An 18,889-nucleotide genomic window follows, 5' to 3' on the forward strand; every position below is an offset into this window, starting at 1 on the left:
AGTCCTTTAACTGCAAATACAGTATTTTGTTATCTTCTAAAAATTGCAACTTGGCAATTTGTTGATTTATCCAAAATCAAGTTAATTATGCCACAAGGTTAAAAAGCTGTCTATGATCTGATTGTCAATTCTCTCCTCTAGCTGCTATACAATTCCTTGTAAACTGGTTAGGAGAATTTGGTGTTCAATCAAGGCAACAACTTCTACCCGATAAGTTTGAGTATTCTCATTACCTGTGTGCTGGATAATGTATGGATATTATAAGGAGAAGTTACAGATTAATCACTTCTGGGTGTTAAAGGGTTAAGTCTATAGTTGGATGCTACTATACACAACACTAATACATATGTCTCCAATACAAAGGATTCTATGAACATGTGCAAAAAGGCCCTCAATAAAAAAATTTGTGTAATTGTAAGTTTCATTTCTACTGTTAGAAGAACTTTTCTTAGAGGTCTGAGGTTTGATTCCTTAAGGGGACTCATAATTTTTGTGAAGGAGGAAAAAAAAACATCTTTCTTTTCTATAACTTATCAAATGTTATCTTTAAAAAATTCATCCACCATGCTAAGGAATGGTTTCATACTGTATGTAATAATTAATAACAGTAATTATTATTATTATTATTATTACTATTATTATTATCATTATTATTGGCCAAAAAGCAGCAACTTTGCATAATCAAGAAAATGATAAATATAGTTATTAGAGCAACATATTACGTCTTTTGTTGTAGAAATAGGAATTGGGACAACCCAGATTTGATGCAATTTTGATTTTTGTGTGTGTGTTGAATAAGCCAATCTCAAGCAGCATTTGTAAATTGCCTATACGAAGTGAGATTTACAATTGTACATTTAAAAACACAAATAAAGTTTCCATTACTATTATTAACTTATATTGTATATTAGTATAATTTCAGAGCTGAACAAAGAGTTTCCAGCAATCCGATTGGTCGAGCGGTTCCTTATGTGATGCTGTATAAATCGCTCCATGCGGTTTATATAAAATGTTAAAATAAAAAGTTAATAAATGTTACTAAAATGTTATGATTTTAGAAATTTCTCTGTTGTTCAGCTCTGAAATTATACTAAAACAATTATTTGCCTCAGGTTCGGTGAATATCATTGAATAATCCCCTTGACGTCATCTCGGGGATTATTCGACAATATTCACCTCACCTTCGGCGAATAATTGTTACTTAACTTATAACATTATTATAATATTACAATAATAACTTATAATATTATTACAATTAGAAACAATGATGCAAATAATTAGCAAACAAACAATCATAGGACCCTCTCTTGACTAGTGCCTAATAGTGGGAATTTTCCGAATAAACACCTGAATAATAAAAGTTCCTTTTATAGCCATCAAGGGAGGAAATTGAGATGCACCCAAACCAGCAAGCAGCTACATGTACATGCACTACAGAAAGAAAAGTTAACATTATCATCACTGACCTGACTTTGTTCAGGAGAACACTTGTTCACTATGGATGACTCACAGAATGTGTTAATATACCACTGAAAAGCCTGTTCACTGCGAAGATTAGAATTCACTTGTGTCGCTGTCATTATAAATGCTAACACCTCTTTCAGTTTCTCTCCTGGTATGCTAGATGGTGAAGGAATCTTCCCTACCTCTGTAGAACTGTCTTCATTCACCATGGCAATTAAGAGTTCTTTAGTTGTTGCAAAATCCATTGTTGCAAGGGTACATTGTGTTAAAGGTGTAGTGCCCCTTGAATCTAAAAGTAGGAGATCATGCTGACCTTCAATGTATACAAGTGAGTTTATTAAGGATATTTAAGAGCCCCTCCTTACTAAGAATATTGCATGTTGTAGTCGGGTTTGTATGAGTGTAGTGTTCTTTCTGTCAATTAAACTTTTACCATTAACGATGAATCAGTTCCTTCATACTAACCTTGGGAGTATGGTATTTATCAATTTTCCTTCTACTTTTGGTTACTCACTATATATACATGCAGAGTTGCTATGCAAGGTAACCCACTATCACACCATTTTGTTGATCAATTTGCCTTACATTGTTTTACGCACATTAATTTTGATATATTTTAATGTTAATTTGCACACTTTAAGTAATAAAATTATCATTATTACTACTATTAACTTGCAGTTGAAGAGTAGCACTGTAACAATATAACTGACCTTTAAAACCTGTCTCAGTCAAAATGCTAGCAGAAATGTTCACTGAGGCTGGCAAATTCAGCAGATGTAGGGCTTGTTCCATTTTCCCTGCCTTGGCTAGTAAAAGCACAAACTTCCTTTTGTAGTGGGTAATGTTTGCCAGGAACTTTTCAGCTGTTAAAGGTACAGTACTTCCAAAATTGTAAAAGGAAGCAATGCGGCTCTTTTCCAATGTCTTACAACCGATCATGTAGGATAGTGCATCAGAAAACCTGGTATTTGAGAGAACAAGCACCACTTTTAGAATTACAGTCATTATGAAACTATTCCCACATGGAGTTACAGTTTTAGTTTCAGTTCTACTCAATTATCCTATTTTGAATGCCCTGTACATGCACATAACAAAATTACAATATTGGAAGAGAAATGATCACAAGCAATGTTCTTCACCCCAAAACATAAAAACAGGGACTTGACACAGAGTGGACACTGGACAAACATACTTGTGGGCTGACTGATCAAACAGACATACATCTAGTGAGTCTTAGAGCAACCTCATGGTATGAATTTTTGGCACCCTTGACGTGACCTATGATCTGGCTTTCTTTGGAGAGTTTTTTTTATCATGGGCAACACATGCTGGCACAATTATTGTGTTTGTAAGCGTTTTGATGGAAAAAAATTGTCTTAAATTGTGAATGTGGGAAGAATTACTTAAGATACTGGCATTGGTTTGCATTGTCCAAATTTGAGGGATGGAGATGTGGTAGTGAAGCATTAATGGCATTTTTAATTACTGGGTTGTTCAGGCAATCATAATTCATATGTGGAACTCATCAAAAGGAGCGATACTTTAAGGTAGGCAATTTTCTTGTTTTTGTGGGAACAATTAATTGTCATTGTTCCCAAAAGTCTCAAGAGGCCCCATAGCAAAGTTTTTGTGGTTGTGGGTGGAACAATATAAAATCAACAAATTTTCACGCTAACCAATTTGCAGTAACCTTAAGCTCACTTCATATTCGTGGTGTTTGGGTCTTCACACACGAATCGTTCATGTTATCATCACTTTTAGGACTCAGACACCCATTTCTCTGCAGTCAAGTATTCTGTAGCATATTTCCTTTCCATTTTTGGCTCCACAAAGGTATGTTTTGATCAAGTTTGGAATCAAAAAACCATCACGCTTCAACGGACAGGATGCCATTTTGAATCTGTCCAAGTAGTTCAGCATATTCTCGCCTTTGTACCACCCGCCAAATATATGTACACCGTGACTTTGAACAGGTAAACTTCTCAGGGAGGGGAGAAAAAGTATTTAATCCAGGTTTAATGCATAAATTAATATCTGACAAAGTGAGTGAGTGACTTTTAATTGAATTTCACCCCCAAATGAATTACAAGTCATACCATGAGGCAAAAATGACTGTGTAACATACAAGCAGATGCACAGCCACACAAACAGACAGACATACAGATAGACACACAGACTGATTGACTAAGACTATGCCTAAGAACACAATAAACTTGTACACAAAATGTACCTTTGTTTCTTTTCTAGGAAGGCTAGTCGAGCTTCAACCACTTCCTCATCTTCTATAATGAAATCATTCTTCAATTTCCCATCGAAACATTTAAGAAGTAAAGCATCATTCCACTTCTTCATTTCAAGAATCCTACAACAGACCATGTAAAAATTAGTTCTTACTAACCGAGCGGGAGGTCTGTCTGGGAGAATCTTGACCGAGGTCGCCAGTACAGACCAAATGCAATGAGGTCTGTGCCAGCGACCGAGGTCAAGATTCTCCCATACAGACTGACCTAGCTCAGTTACCGTATTTCTTCACCTATAAGCCGAGCAATTTTTTCAGTTTTCGACCCAAAATTTTGGGAGATTTTTCACGGAGAACGGGGTTCGGCTTATAGCCGAGGGTTTTACATTTTAAAAATATACAGTTGCTGAATAACTTTACCCCCCCGGCTTGTAGTCAAGTTAGCAATGAAGCAGAAGTAATAAAACACAACAAAAATAACTTCTGAATATTGGTTATTCACTTTTATGAAATTGGTGGCTCCTAAAGGAGCCGTTTGACGGATACGTGCAAGGGCTTTCAACCCAATGGTTTACTCGCCATCCGTTTCGTTTTCGCTGTCTGTGTCGAACTCGTTCTCTTCTATGTATTCATCATCTACTTCTGGGGTTTCCTCAGAGTAGACCACGTCGTCCTCTGTTCCGTCCAAGGCATTGGAAATACCGCAGGTCTTGAAGGATTTGACAACCATCTCTTCGGGTATCTCTGCCCATGCTTCCTTGATCCACCTGAGGACAAGATTTCTGCTTGGCGCCTTCTTCTTCCCAGCTGGGGTAAACTCAAATGGCCCAGATGTCATCCACGCCAAGTACTTTCGGCGCACATTATCTTTAAATGGCTTGTTTAGGCACTTATCCAAGGGCTGTACAACCGGGGTTAGGCCACCAGGGATAACTGCGACGTCAATGTTTCGCTGCTTCAGGTCATCTTTCACGGAATCGGTCAAGTGAGCTCGGAATGAGTCCCACACCAAAAGGGAACGCTCGGCACGGGGCAAACTCTGTCGAATCCATTCTCGGATGCCCTGTTCATCCATCCACCCTTTCTTATGGAAGGAAACACGAAGAGGATGCGGCACAACCAGATCTCTCGGTGTACGGACGCCTTTGAAGATGACTTTCGGTGGCACCTTTGCTCCATCGGCAGCAACAGCAAGAACGACGGTGAAGCTCCGCTTTTCCGCTCCGCAAGATTTTACTGGCACTGTTCGGCTTCCACTGAATTCCAGTGTTCGGTTCGATGGCAGCTCAAAACGCATGGGTGTCTCATCCATGTTGTAGATGCGGGATAAAGGGTAGTCGGCGCGTCTTCTTGCTGCAATGACGAAGCGATGAAAGCACACAATGTTCTCTTCGAGATCGGCGGGCAATCGCTGGGCCAGAGTTGTTTTGGTTCGCATGCTGACCGAGTGGCGTCGTTTCCATTTCTCGTACCATCCACGGGAAGCTTTGAAAGCAGGATCATCGGAGAGCTCTTTAGCTTTAAGGCGAAGGATCAATCCACTCACCGCAATACCTACGAAAAATAAAATAACAATCTTATTTTGCTGCGAGATAACCGTAGATTCGTGACTGCAGCACTCTTTTCGTGACATGTTATGAAATTGTCATGACAACAACATATTTCTGACCAATCAAAGTCTCTGTTTCCCACGCACTGAAAGACGATATCATTCAACTCTTCAAAAACTCTTAAAATTTTAGACAGAAAAGTAAATACCAACCTTGTTCTCTTTGCTGTGAAAACCACTCCATCACTTGCTGGTCTAGTTCGGGATATTTCGGAGTGAAACGGCCCATCGTCGCACGTTTTGCAGACATCTTCAGCTCTCCGGAAAGAATAGTCGCCTGGTCTCTTCTCCAGCGTCGTACCATGGACTCGCTTAGTCCATATTCTCGAGCGATTTCCGAGTTGTTTTCTACCGCTTCAGCTTCCGCGATAACTTTTATCTTGAAAGCCATACTATACGAGGAACGGCGTGCTTTAGGCATGATGATAAAAAGTGACAGCGACGAAAGGTATACTCGATAGATTGATACTTTGAAACGTTTAACTGAGATTATTATTGTTGTTGTGGTTAATCTGTTGTCGCGTGGTAGTATTTATACAGTTCGTTGGATCAATTGATATTCATATCTCTTGATTGGTTCGCTTTTTTTCTTTTGTGTTTATTGTAATTCATTAGGTTTTGTGTTTAGTGAGTCAATTTCTTATGTTTTCCGTGAGGTTCGCTTGCTCAAATGGCCAGTTACAATCAATAATTTCGCTCTCGGCTTATAGCCGATGGTTTTACCTTTTTTTTTGGGCAGCTTGAGTGTAGCGTAAAGACCCTGAAAGTCAGGGTCTCGGCTTATAGCCGAGATCGGCTTATAGGTGAAGAAATACGGTAATAAGATGTTTATTATATGGCTGTGTATAATTTTTGTACCTTTTTTTCCTAGACCGGTCTAGATGCCAGTCTAGATGGGAAAATCTAGACCGCTTTCAATATTGATTTCAGCCAATCAAATTTGTGAATTTGGTAGTTCCCAGTCCTTGTGAGACACGGCCATAATATAATAATGATTAATAATACATCCATCTCTTAGGGTACATAGCATAATATACCTTGCCATAAAATACATGTAGCAACAGCTTTACCTCTCATAGAAATGAAAAACCAGTCCTGCACTTAGCACTTTTTGACACTAATCACACCTTCACTCCCAGATCTCATTAATGACTCTCCTCACCCTCTGTCATATGATGCTTATACTGTTAGATCAACTAATAATCCTATGATTGCCAATTTTCTTCACTCTCATCACTTGTCTGCTTCATATAATATCATAATTGTACTGTTATGTTCAATTTAGACCATTTGTTTCATTTGTTTGCAAGGACCACAATGGAAACTACTGGTTCTCCAGTAATTGTGTAATCCAATAAAAAGACTTTTTTTTTTTTTTAACTGATATTTTAAGGAGGAATTTTGTCTTAGTCACTCATGGGAGTTGAAGGGTTACACAAGTCATGAACATGTAAGAGGGCAATGAGAGCTTTTTAATTTACATGGAGAAAATGGACTTATTTTCATAATTTTAGAGTAACTTATAAGAGTACACAAAGGTATTCCAGTAAAGTTGAATCTCGATTATCTGGACCCCGGTTATCCGCATTTCTCGATTATCCGGACTATTTCTCTGATCCAGCGTTTTTCATGAATATTTATTAGTCATGTTCAAGATTAGAAGCCATATTCTTTTCAAAACTACAGCGTTGAAAAGTGAAGTTAAGGCGATGTTCTTCTTTAAGACAAACTGACTTACTTCAACATTTTAGGCCAGTCTAAAAACATTTCATTAACTCTAATTGTTAATAAACACGTGTAGAGGTATTCACATTGGACAGTGAGGTTGTAGACCACATCTTAATTTTTTTTAAATAGTTCATCAATGTTTTGTTTCAGTAATAAATGTCACTTTCTTGTTTAAACCTCATTTGTTCCTCATTAATATTCATAATCTCGATTATCCAGACTATTTCATCTGGTCCCAACGAGTCCAGATAATCAAGGTTCGACTGTACAATATACATGTACAATTCTCTATTATATTACTGTAACTACAAGCTAAACTCCTGCAAAAACATGGACTCACACTTTAAAGCCTGAGCTCTCGGGTGAGCAAATTTGAGCCCCATCAACAGCATTCTTTAACCGTTCCCTAAGTTTTTCCTCCATATTCTTGGGCAAATCAGGATGCATAAACACTTCAATCCAAGCTTTTCGCAACCTACAAAGGTGAAGCAGAATCCAAAGTAAAAAAAAAGTAAATTTAATGTATTCAACAGTGCTTTCAATAAGACCTGGCACCCGCCGGAGCTCCGGCGGCTATTCTGTTGCGAGTCGCCGGGTATATTTCACCGCGCTCAAGTCGCAGTCGCCACGCTAAGTCGCAATCAAGTCGCTCTCCGGCGGATGTTGTACCGAGGTAGCCACCTATTTCAAATCTTATTGAAAGCACTGATTCAAGTATTGATGAACAACCTCAAGCACATTAAGACTTCTTAAACAAATTGCTGCTACAAAAAATCATCATTGTTTAAATAACAAATGAAAATGCTTATCTTCCAAAGCACCATACCTTTTCATTGCTGACACAACTTGGCCTGAAGGCAACCTTCAGAGAAAAGCAACAAACATTTATATTAACTGATACAAATTATAGAGTCAGGTGGTGTGAAATATTCTCAAATGCCCCAGTGATAGAGAAAACAAAATTAATGCCAAGTTCCCTGGGAAAACAGATTTTCCAGCAGCAATAGGAGCTTTGGATGCTTTAACTTAATTCAATCAGAGTTCAAATTTTTTCCCAGACATGGAGAAATACAAAAAAGAATCCTCAAGTGTAAGTTCTAAGTGTGACATTTTTTCTTGCTGGTTTTTCTTTTGCTTTTTTGTTTGCTTTTATTTTTTCTTCCCTCTTTGCGTGTTTGGAGTCCATTTATTTAAGTCTTTTCACTTTGTAATTATACTTATTGTTTCATTAAGGCTTTTCTCTGTCATTTTGTTGCTGCCTTATGTCACTCTGTGCTGTCTGGATAATTTATCATTTAATATAACTGTTTTCTCATTTTCGCTAAGCACAATTTAGTAATGTTTCTGTGGCTGTAACAATGTCAGTATTTTAAAGTCCTCTTTCTGTCTTGTTGTTCATTATTTTTTTAGGTTGTGTATTGTGTAACTAGTGTAACCGTTTGTTATTTTCTTAAGATTCAACCAATGTCAGTTATACAGCATTATTATGTTTGCATGAAAGATGCAGAGTTGTCAATTCCCAGGCACAGATTTCACATAAGTGCAGCTACACTATATAGTTTACATTTCCTACAGTGCTGACCAAAAGAGAATTTGTTAAACAATCTGGAGCTTGTTTAGTCAGTGATCATTTCCTTTATTCTCATCACCCCAATGTTTGATTCAGGGGTGGCATTGTGATGAGATATTATAGGCTTGTTACTCTCAGGGGTAAAAGGAATAAACATTATATGGCAAATTGCAGTGTATAAGTACACAGGCTTTTCCCATTTAGAGTAGCAGGAGAATGGGAAGAAGTAGCAGGAGAGGCAGTCTGAATGAGCAAAGCTCTTTCCTAGAACACCACCTCCCAGTTAGCTCAACTGCCTCCCAGTTAGCTCAATGGATAGAGCGCTGGACTGTTGTGTGGGGGGTTGAGGGTTTGAGCTCTGGCCGGACCAACACTCAAGGTCTTAAAATAATTGAGAAGAATATGCTACCTTTCTATAACATCAAGAAATGGTTAGATATTCAAGTCTTCTCGGATAGGGACAAATAAATGGAGGTCCCGTCTCTGGCAGGTTAGGTGTAGGAGACGTTAATTTCCCACGCACAAGATTACTGTGTGATGGATTTCCTCCCCTGGGGTGGGATGGGTGGGTTGGGGTTGGTTTAGGTGGGTGAACCTAGTAGGGGACTACATGTCCTATTGTTCTCTCGCCTGTACACTGTACGAATCTATAAATACAAATACAAATACATACAAGCTTTGCTTGTTCCCCTCTAGGGGGGTCTGGGGGCCTGTCCCCCCCCCCACCCTATTTCTTAATATTATAGAAAGGTAGCACATTCTCCTGAGTTATTTTAAGACCTTGAGTGTTGGTCCAGTTGGGGCTTGAACCCTTGACCTCCCGCACAACAGTCTGGCACTCTAACCAATTGAGCTAACCAGGAGGCAGTAAGTACAGTTTGTAATACACGTACCTCTCACTGTCTGCTGGTAAAAGAACAACTGTTAAAGCATCAAGCACAAGAGCTGCTGGTCCAGGCTGGTTATCATCAAGATATTCTCTGGCTTTTTTCACTGTACTCTCAACATTGTCAATGAGATTGAAGTCAAACCTGTCACGAAAAATTGACAAATACATTTATCTATCACAAATGATAAACTGCATCATACTTTGAAATTATGGTAACTTCATTAATATTTATTTATCTACTACAAACCTATTCCTGATTCTTATTAATGCTCTTTTGACATTCTTTGTTGAATGGTCACCACACAATCCTGCATCATGTCCAGTCATTTTGAAAAATATTGTAACTCAACACCTACATACACATTCTTGAGCTATTCATTTCTCAGTTATGCGGACAACTATGGATTCCATGTCAATCTTTCTTGGTCTCATGAAATCTCTAAAGAATGCCAATCCAATTATTGGATTGGCATTCCAAGAGTGGAATTGGATTGGCATTCCGAGAGGTGAGATATCGCTTAACACTGTGTTGAGCGATCTCTTACCTCCCCAGAGAACACAGCAGTTGAGAACTACGTCCCATAATTATATTCTACCCAAGGTTCAGACAAGTCATTTTAAATCAGTTTTAATCAATAGATGTCTTTTCAATAGTAACTAATATTTTTTCCCTTATTCATTCTATTGTTATGTTAATTGTTGCACGTCTGTTTGTACAATATTTCTTAAGACCTTTATTATTATTATTATTATTATTATTATTATTATTATTACTATTATTATTACTATTATTATTATTATTATTATGACTATTATTATTACTATTATTATTATTATTATTATTACTACTTAAATGTGGGAAGAGGTTCTTGAATAATTCATAAGTCACACCTTAAATTCATTCTATTTTATTTCATCATGATATAACCGATTACTATCAACTGGATCTTGCATTCTACAGTCTAGGATGACATAAACGTATTTTCATGTATCACTTTGATTTGATTTCTATACAAATAACAAAGTCATCTTAACAGTTAAACCACAGCTAAAGAAATTTCAGGAAAAAAGCCTGAAAGATTTAGTTTTTGATGATATTTAAGCCTGATGCCTCCCAAATATGAGAGGGAGGCAAATTTTAGTGCCCATTAAGAAATCTGTAAACTGTACCTTGACAGATGCATACCACCGTAAGGCCAATATCCAAAACTGTACGACCTTTCCTCGTGATAGTGATAACATTCATAACACCCATCACAACCTTCATTATAATAGCTTCCACAACTGTCATAGTGACAATCGCAATCACAACTTGGACTGGATGGTCTTGAATCATAACCACTTGATGAGCCTGTAAGTTTGTCTTTCAGGGTCTCTAAGAGTTCTGTAACCATTTCTGCTGTAATATAAACAATGTAGAAAACCATCTAGACATTACTACAAGTGCATGTAGCCTTTGATAATTGTAAAGCTTTGAGGAAAAGAAGATACACTAATCCAGATACAATAAGCAGTAAAGGAATAGAAGGATATGAGGGTGGACAAATGTACTTAGATGTAAATGATGAGTGGAATGGAGGAAAATAAAGGGGTGAAATAAGAAAGAAAGAGAGGGACAGTGACAGGGAGTGAGAAAACAGAGGGAATGGGAAGAAAAAGGGGGAAGGTGCATGTATGGTTTAGGGAGGAATAGAAAGGGGAAGGCAGAAAGAAAAGTGAACAAGCAGGAAGGTGACTAAGGGAGACCATAAGGAAAGAAGACAAGAATGGAAAGGGAGATAGGACAATTACACAGAGAGGAAAATGTGAGAGGTAAAATTTAAATGTGTGAATGCATACTCACATAATATGAAGAGAAAGGGAAGGGTAAAAAAAAAAGAGAAAGAAATAGACAGGAGGAGCATGGCTCTGAAAAAAAAGAGATGAAAAGGAAAAGATGAAAAGGAAAAGAGGATAGGAGATGGAAAAGAGGATAAAGATGCCAAGATTAAACAATAAGCTATAGCAAGTATAAAACAGCAATACCTACCTGCTTCTAACAATAGCTCTGATTGCTCGTTCGCAGGCAAACACTTAAGCAATGAATCCTGAACAGAGGTCTGCAAATCATGGCACAGTTCTTATGTACAACAGCAGGTACTTTATTAAACCCTCCACACAAACAGTTGTAATATTTTTGCTTAATTAATCTTCAACTGGTGAAAACATGTAGATGTTAGCTGTAATTATGTTGACTAATGAGAAAGGAAGAGAATTCTGGGAGAATTTTTTTTAGATTAGTTTTCAGCTCTAAAGGGTACCGTAAACGTCCACGTGTAAGCCATACCCCCGATTTGGAAGCACAGAGTTTGGAAAGAAAAACAAAAACAATACAGTTTGAAGTTTCAGTAGAGTGGATAGATCTGATTCGGGGACTGGGTCAAATAAACTACAAAGAGCATTATTGTTTGCATCATTGCAGTTCCAACATGGAGAAATTTACTTTTGACTCAGCTGTTCAGGGATACCACATGTATAAAGATGTTTGCAAACCCGCAATAGGCAAAAAACTTCATGAAAAACAGGAGCCTGATAATGCAGTCGACAAACTTGCCATGAAGGTAGTATAAAACAACAAAACAGTCCGCCATTTACCTCGCGAGTACTTGCAAATTTTGTGGTACTTTATTGCACGTGGCGGAAAGATATGCATGGAAGTGACTGGCTGCAGACATCATTGCAAACAGCTGTGCAGAGGAATGGAGAATGGAGTTTAGTTGTTCGAGTAAAGCAAAAATTAATCACTTGAAAGAACTCTTGGAGAGCAAGATTCACTGATAAACACTCGAAGACACAAACGGCTCCTTTAGGAGCCACCACTCAATGAAAAAGTCAATGATCTACAGCAACATGTTCTCAGTTTCTTTTGTGTTTATTTCTTGGCATCTTACGAAATTTTATGAATATCAATTCGGTTTTTGAGAATTCCAAACACAGATGTATCCATGGATAAGCCGCACCCTTGATTTTTGGCTTCAATTTTGTGAAAAAAAGTATGGCTTATATACATGGACGTTTATGGTAATTGCTCGAGGGGTTGCTACTTTCTAGACTAGCTTAAAGTAAGATAATTCATCCCTGGATACAAAATAAATTACTGAAATTCTGGGGAAAGATTTGAGGTTATCAACATACACAAACAATACAATAATTTATGACTACATTTTATGTTGCACAACATTTGAGTTAAACATACCACTCTTCTCTTTGCCATCTTTCGAAGTTTTTCCCAAAACGTATTCTTAGAGTATGCATTGCAATGAGGATTAATACCAGTCCTCCACGAATTACACTACCAATGTAAAAAGAGGAAGAAAAAAAAAAAAAAAAACAAGAAATTACACTACCAATGTAAAAAGAGGAAGAAAAAAAAAAAAAGACAGGAAAAATGTGATAAAATAAAACAAGCATGTATCAGCCCAGTTGTTGCCATAACTGACCACTACATTATATATTTAACATTTAAATAACGCATTTTGTACTCTTCTGTCTTTTCAAGTTTCAGAGCAATACTGGGTGAGAGAGAAATTTTAAAATCTACATGTACTTGTGTCATATCCTTTGTTACTTACACAAAGATGTTACCATAGTACATCTTGTCTTTCCTACATGACATTGTTTACCACTCTATAAATACAGGTACTTTGCACATGCGAATGTAGTAGCATAATTATTTTCAGAATATATTAAACAGCTTATGGTCGTGAAGTGTTCTGTTATATGCTTATAAGCTCTTGTATTGACAGTCCCAACAACTTGTTCCAAAGACAAGCCATTTCAGGGCTCAACACTAACAGTAGCCAACTAGCCACAGTCTAGTAGAAATTCAGTTTTGGCTTGCGGTTTTTTATTTCCACTCGCCAGTTTGGCTAGTAAGCAAACTGAAATTGTTGTAACATTCAAGTTGTCACTTTCCACTTGGCTAGTAAGTTGAAAAGTTAGTGTCAAGCCCTGCATTTGGAACCCTTACTCATCCCCTCTGTTACTTTCATACTATAATAGTTCGTCTGTTTATATTTAGCCGTGATTCCTGCCTTGTCCTCGTTGATTATCTACTTCTTGCGCAACTGTACATACTTGTGTGACAGGTTTAGCAATCGCATTTCATTTGTGTAAGGGACGTAGTCCTTTGAGAGGTTTATTGTTGCAACGCTACATGTTCACTAAATGCTACTTTCTTTTTCACCGCCACATACCAGCTACCCATTACCGCTAGGAGCCAGACTAAAGTAAGCCATTTTATTTACTTGATTGTTATAGCTAGCTTCATTATCTTAATTAGCATGATTATCTTTAGCGCCTGTGTAGTTTCGCGATTCTATGCCACGTGCGTCTAGATTAAGTGGTCCATCCACAGGCGTCGGCTTATTTAGGTTCCTTTTTTTGCTTTCTAGTTCGAACCACATCAAACTTCACTGCAACAAGATCTTACCGCTACGCAAAGCTACATATCAAATCACCTATCTATCACTATACAAGCCGCTGCCCTTTTTACGTTATTCCAATTAAAGTTTACGTTGTGCGTTATAATTGTCTGGCCTCCAAATTCATCGCTTACGACCCTCGCTGCACATGTGACCTTTCGGGGTTACACCCTCAGAACTTATTAAACCATTAGACATAGGTTTAGCATACTCTTGACCTATACACTTTTCTAGGACTTTGTTAAAATCACATTTTTACTGACAAAGCAGACAATAACTCACCTCTTTTACATTGGCATCACATACATAACAATAGCATTGTTCACAGTAGTTCTCATTGCATGATACTGTTGCTGTAGTTACATTACTCTGGACAAACTTGTGAGCTACACAGTTCTCCCTGGCATGTGGAAGATTTGTTCCAGGTTTGTAGTATGTAATGGCCAAGTCCTTTTTAGCCTGATTTTCTTGGTCGTCAAACCTACAAGCTTTCTTTTCATGGTCAATTTTCAGTCTCTTTTTGGGAGAGTAGTCCTCGGGCAAAATAAAAATAATGTCGTCATCATCATCACTGTTGTCGCCAACACAAATAAGAGGGATATGCTTTTCAGAAGTTTCCAACTTGACATCAAGTTCACAACGTTCTTTTTTAGTTAGCTGTTCTTCAAGTTCTTTGAACCTTTTTGAAAGTTCTTGTTTCTCTTTGTCACAAAATTCAAGCTGCAAAGAATAAAAATCCGATTTTAAGCCTTCTTCAAATTAAAAGAGATGGTGCTTTGGCCAAGAATTTAATATTTACAGGGCTAGTTTTAAGGCAATATTGAAAACTATCCAGCATTAGCCAGACTTGCCTCGCTAGTCTCATTTTTTATGCATTCAAGATCTGTAACTACTTCTTTCCATGAAACAAACCACACGTAATGAAACTCACATTGGAACTGAAAAAGTTTCCCTTTCCATATAATGATGTTTCAGTACCTTTGATTAATACTTTTGACAAATGTTACCAACACTGATCAATACACATTGATTTAAGAGTGTGCTTTAATTCTTTCCTAATATTGATTTAGTGATAATGCACAAGTATAATATAGTACATTGTACAAGTCAACATTATTTTTGGATCATTAATTTTTGTACTTTTTATCATCTGGACTCTCCATTATCTGGACTGGTAAGTCCACAAGTCTGGATGATCAAAGTTTTTCTGCACCTACATATACTTGAAAGTGCCGGATTTCAAAAAATAAAAACAGAATGGGAGCAACACTGTATAAATGTATGGTGTACACATTTAGTATACAGCACAAAAGTATGAGAAGTAACACTATCAATTGGTAACCAGTTACAACAACTGGTCTCCAGTCTTACATTAGTGGTACAAAAATAACAGATTAAAACAATACACATGCAATAATTATTATGACTTACCCTCCTTTTTAGCTGAGCTACTTTCTGGAGAATGCTGTCATCTTTATTAATAGTGACTACAGCCTTTGGTGGTGACTCTTCCCGTTTACGTTTCTTCGTTGGCGAAGAGGAACTGCACACCTGAAACGACAAAGTAAACACTAATACTAGTACTGCATCGCCACTAAATGTTTACTGAGGAGATTGGGTGACTAGAGACCTTGGGTCCCTATCCAAAGGAAGCACTGGTACATGTACAATATCTCATCCATCCATCCCACAGATACCTGTATTCTAAAGGTCTAAACTATATGCAATCCCTAGCTACCACAGGGTTTCTTCCCCTGTGTCTAAAAGAAAACTATGAATGTTATCAAGGTTTAGGGTCAGTCTTCAACAGAAAATATCTTGCATTGACAACCATGTACAAAAGCTGGCATACATGTGGTAACCAACAAAGTTTCCTGAATGCCAGCTCTCATCTACCGTAGATCTGCCAATGTGCTCCCAAAGCAATACAATATGAAAATTTAGTACATAAAAAACGTTTTTTAAAAATAAATTATAAAATAATAGTAAAACAACTATGCCCTTCTGGTATTAATAACTCATTAAAAGCCTTTCAACAAAATAATCAACCCAGCCATAGCTTACAAATTCACCTTTGATTGTTGGGAATATGAGGGGTGATTACTGCCAAAATAAGTTTGGAATTTTATTATGCTGTTTGCTGATGCGGTTTTTATTATTTTCACTGGTATTTTGGGTGTTCTCAGTGATGTTCACCAAAACCTCAATGCTATTATTCGTGTCCGTATGCTGTTATTCGTAACCTCAATGCTATTATTTGTGTCCATATGCTGTTAAGCAAAACCTTGATGTTATTATTCGTGTCTGTATGCTGTTATGCAAAACCTCGATGCTATTATCTGTGTTTCAAATTATGTTCATTTTAATCCAGGTATTCAGAGAGCTCGACCACTGTGGTCTGGTGCGAGTGATAAATTAAGAGCCTCTGACCATAAATATCGAGAGTCCACAAACTGTTGCAAAATTTCGTAACTCCTTCTATTTTTTCTAAAAGACCCTTTTAATGAACCTTTTTCGAAAATTATATCAAAAAGTTCTATCACACTTTTTTTCTCTAAAAATCAAAAAGTTCGAAATACACCTAAACAACCGTTGTCCCCCCTGTAAAGCAACAAAAAATTATGCAACTTCAGCAACTTCGTACACTACAACACAATGCAATCCCACTTTTAAATTTTGTATGCTCGCAGATGGTCCATTAATATAATTGGAAAATATTAATTTCTTGTTATTTTTGTTACATTTAAGTCTGAATAGTGACCTGTTGAAATAAAGTACTTCGCATCTCTTTCACAGAGGTAAAATAAAGGTCAACTTCAGTGGCCCATGAACAGGTCTGCCATATATACTTACAAATTGTAATGTACATCAACTTAAAGCTTTATCCTTGTATTTTAATTCCTCCATTTCTCTATCCTGGCCCACCATAAGCAGCGTGTCCAGGTTTACAAGAGTTTGGGCTATTTTGTCAAAAATGCAATGCAAACCGCTGAACAGCTGTCATGACCCATTCAAAGGCCATTAAAACATCTTGTATGATATATTTACAGACCAAAATATATATCATCTTAAAGCTTCATCCTTGTAGTCTAAGTCCTCAATGTTTCTTTCTTGGTCCACCATAGGTGGCGTGTCCAGCTTGAAAAGAGTTTGGGCTATAAAAAAAAAACAAATGTAATGCCATCCATTGAACGACTGTCACGCAAGAGGTCAAGGCCAATCTTTTAACTTGGCCAGCAATGTACCAAACACATAACCTCTTGTGTGACTGCCATTCAACGGATCGCATTACATTTTTTGTCCTTTTAGCCCAAACTTTTTTCAAGCTAGACACACTGCCTATGGCAGGCCAAGAAATGAACTTAGAGGACTTAGTAACTACAAGGATAAAGCTTTAAGATGATATATATTTTAATTTGTAAATATATCATACAAGACCTTTTTAAAGTGCCCCTGAGATCAAAATTTTCATACATCATTTTTTTTCCATTTTCATGTTCAGTGTGTCTCCTTCACCTACTCTGCCAAATTTCAGTCTAGACCGAGCACCAGAAACATCTTTTTTCGGGCTGTTAATTTCACGATATCGTGTCTGCCATTATTTGATCATGTTCTGGAAGTTGATCGCAGGACTCAGAGGAAGTGAAGTCAAAGGCTCAACGCGAAAATCTCACGTGGCAAAATGTCAAGCAAACATAACAGAGTGCTTTACTCTATTCTTATAAAAACTAAACAAAAATGACTGGGCATCGATGCGTAATTCAAAGCTGAAGTAATCGTGCAGACCATGTTGCTAGATCAGAGTGGGAAAAACGGATGCGATTTGTGCGACCTCGCCGAGTAAACTTCAATCCTATAGAAATATTTGTGATCTACTCCAAACACTTCTCGGAGGACTGTTTCGAGAGATCTGTGTACTTTGAAGGACCTAGGCACAGAATTCTGTCGGGTTCAGTGACTACCTTTCAAGAAAAGGGACAAGAAAAACTGTCCTCAATGCGATCTCGACACCGGAAAGCAAAGTCTACGAACCTCCACAGATTTTGTTACCTTTACATATGAGCTGATCAATATCCACCTTTAACAACTCTCTGGCAGAATACCTTGCACAAAGGAAAGTACTCGGTGAACATTGCAAATAAGAATGATAAAATAGCCAAATTGAGGATTGAGATTTCTGACCTTAAAAAGCTCACTTTTATACAAAAGAGATGAAAAATATAATTGTGTGCTCTAATTCTAAAAAAAGCTGGCTTAAATATCAGCAAAAGCAGAACAAACAGCTTAAGACACAGAGCGTAAAAACACTTTACAATGTAGGCTTGCAGCCAAAAAAACCGAGAAAATGAAAATTTCTTTAAAAACCTGTCAAACTATCAACCATCTGAGAGCCAAGTCTGCATGCTATCAAAAGGTCTCAAATTCATCCCAATGCCCATGACAAACGAATTTAAAATCAGGCCAACTTTTGCGAGATTTATCCGCAAGACAAATGCGCCTCCGTTACACCTTTCACGGACAAAACAAAGATCCCCTTCTGTTTCATATCAAACTGAATGCTACTGGTTCAGTCTTCTATCGCCCTTCAGAGCTACTTGGAAAATTGTCATAACACTACTTGCAGACTGCATCTAAGCCAAAAAATACTTTGTAACGCAATGAGGTCATGGCTCTAAAAGAGTTGAAACAAACTCTGCTTTAAACCTCACCAAAGTAACACAACAATAGTCATCATGAATAAGACAGAAAAAACAAAAGAGGCCAAAGTGCAACTCAACAACAAAGTTCACTTCAAATCTTTCAAAGCATCAAAAGTAAAAAACACATAGGAAAGGGTTAATGAGATCATTGACCAAATGCATCAGGGAAAACACATTGATGGCTTAGAAATGGCTTTCACAAACACCCAATATCCACCTTTGGATAC

At 37.3% G+C, this 18,889-nt stretch overlaps 1 protein-coding gene across 3 annotated transcripts in view; it reads right to left on the minus strand.

Annotated features, from left to right (window-relative positions):
- LOC111331574 (uncharacterized) overlaps positions 1–18,889 on the minus strand; it is a 30,462-nt gene that overhangs the window by 9,256 nt on the left and 2,317 nt on the right. For 2 of the 3 annotated variants that reach the window (XM_088760107.1, XM_088760105.1), the window contains exons 2-12: positions 15,394–15,513; positions 14,245–14,682; positions 12,735–12,830; positions 11,529–11,598; positions 10,670–10,898; positions 9,504–9,641; positions 7,867–7,902; positions 7,381–7,515; positions 3,695–3,826; positions 2,175–2,425; positions 1,467–1,753 (exon numbers count right to left, since the gene is read on the minus strand). In XM_088760107.1, coding sequence (XP_088616233.1) covers positions 1,467–1,753; positions 2,175–2,425; positions 3,695–3,826; positions 7,381–7,515; positions 7,867–7,902; positions 9,504–9,641; positions 10,670–10,898; positions 11,529–11,598; positions 12,735–12,830; positions 14,245–14,682; positions 15,394–15,513 — 1,932 coding nt within the window. The remainder of the gene's footprint in view (positions 1–1,466; positions 1,754–2,174; positions 2,426–3,694; positions 3,827–7,380; positions 7,516–7,866; positions 7,903–9,503; positions 9,642–10,669; positions 10,899–11,528; positions 11,599–12,734; positions 12,831–14,244; positions 14,683–15,393; positions 15,514–18,889) is intronic. The other variant, XM_088760106.1, reaches the window with a different exon arrangement.

Source organism: Stylophora pistillata, chromosome 5 (assembly GCF_964205215.1).
Source record: "Stylophora pistillata chromosome 5, jaStyPist1.2, whole genome shotgun sequence".
In the NCBI taxonomy this organism is placed as follows: domain Eukaryota; kingdom Metazoa; phylum Cnidaria; class Anthozoa; order Scleractinia; family Pocilloporidae; genus Stylophora; species Stylophora pistillata.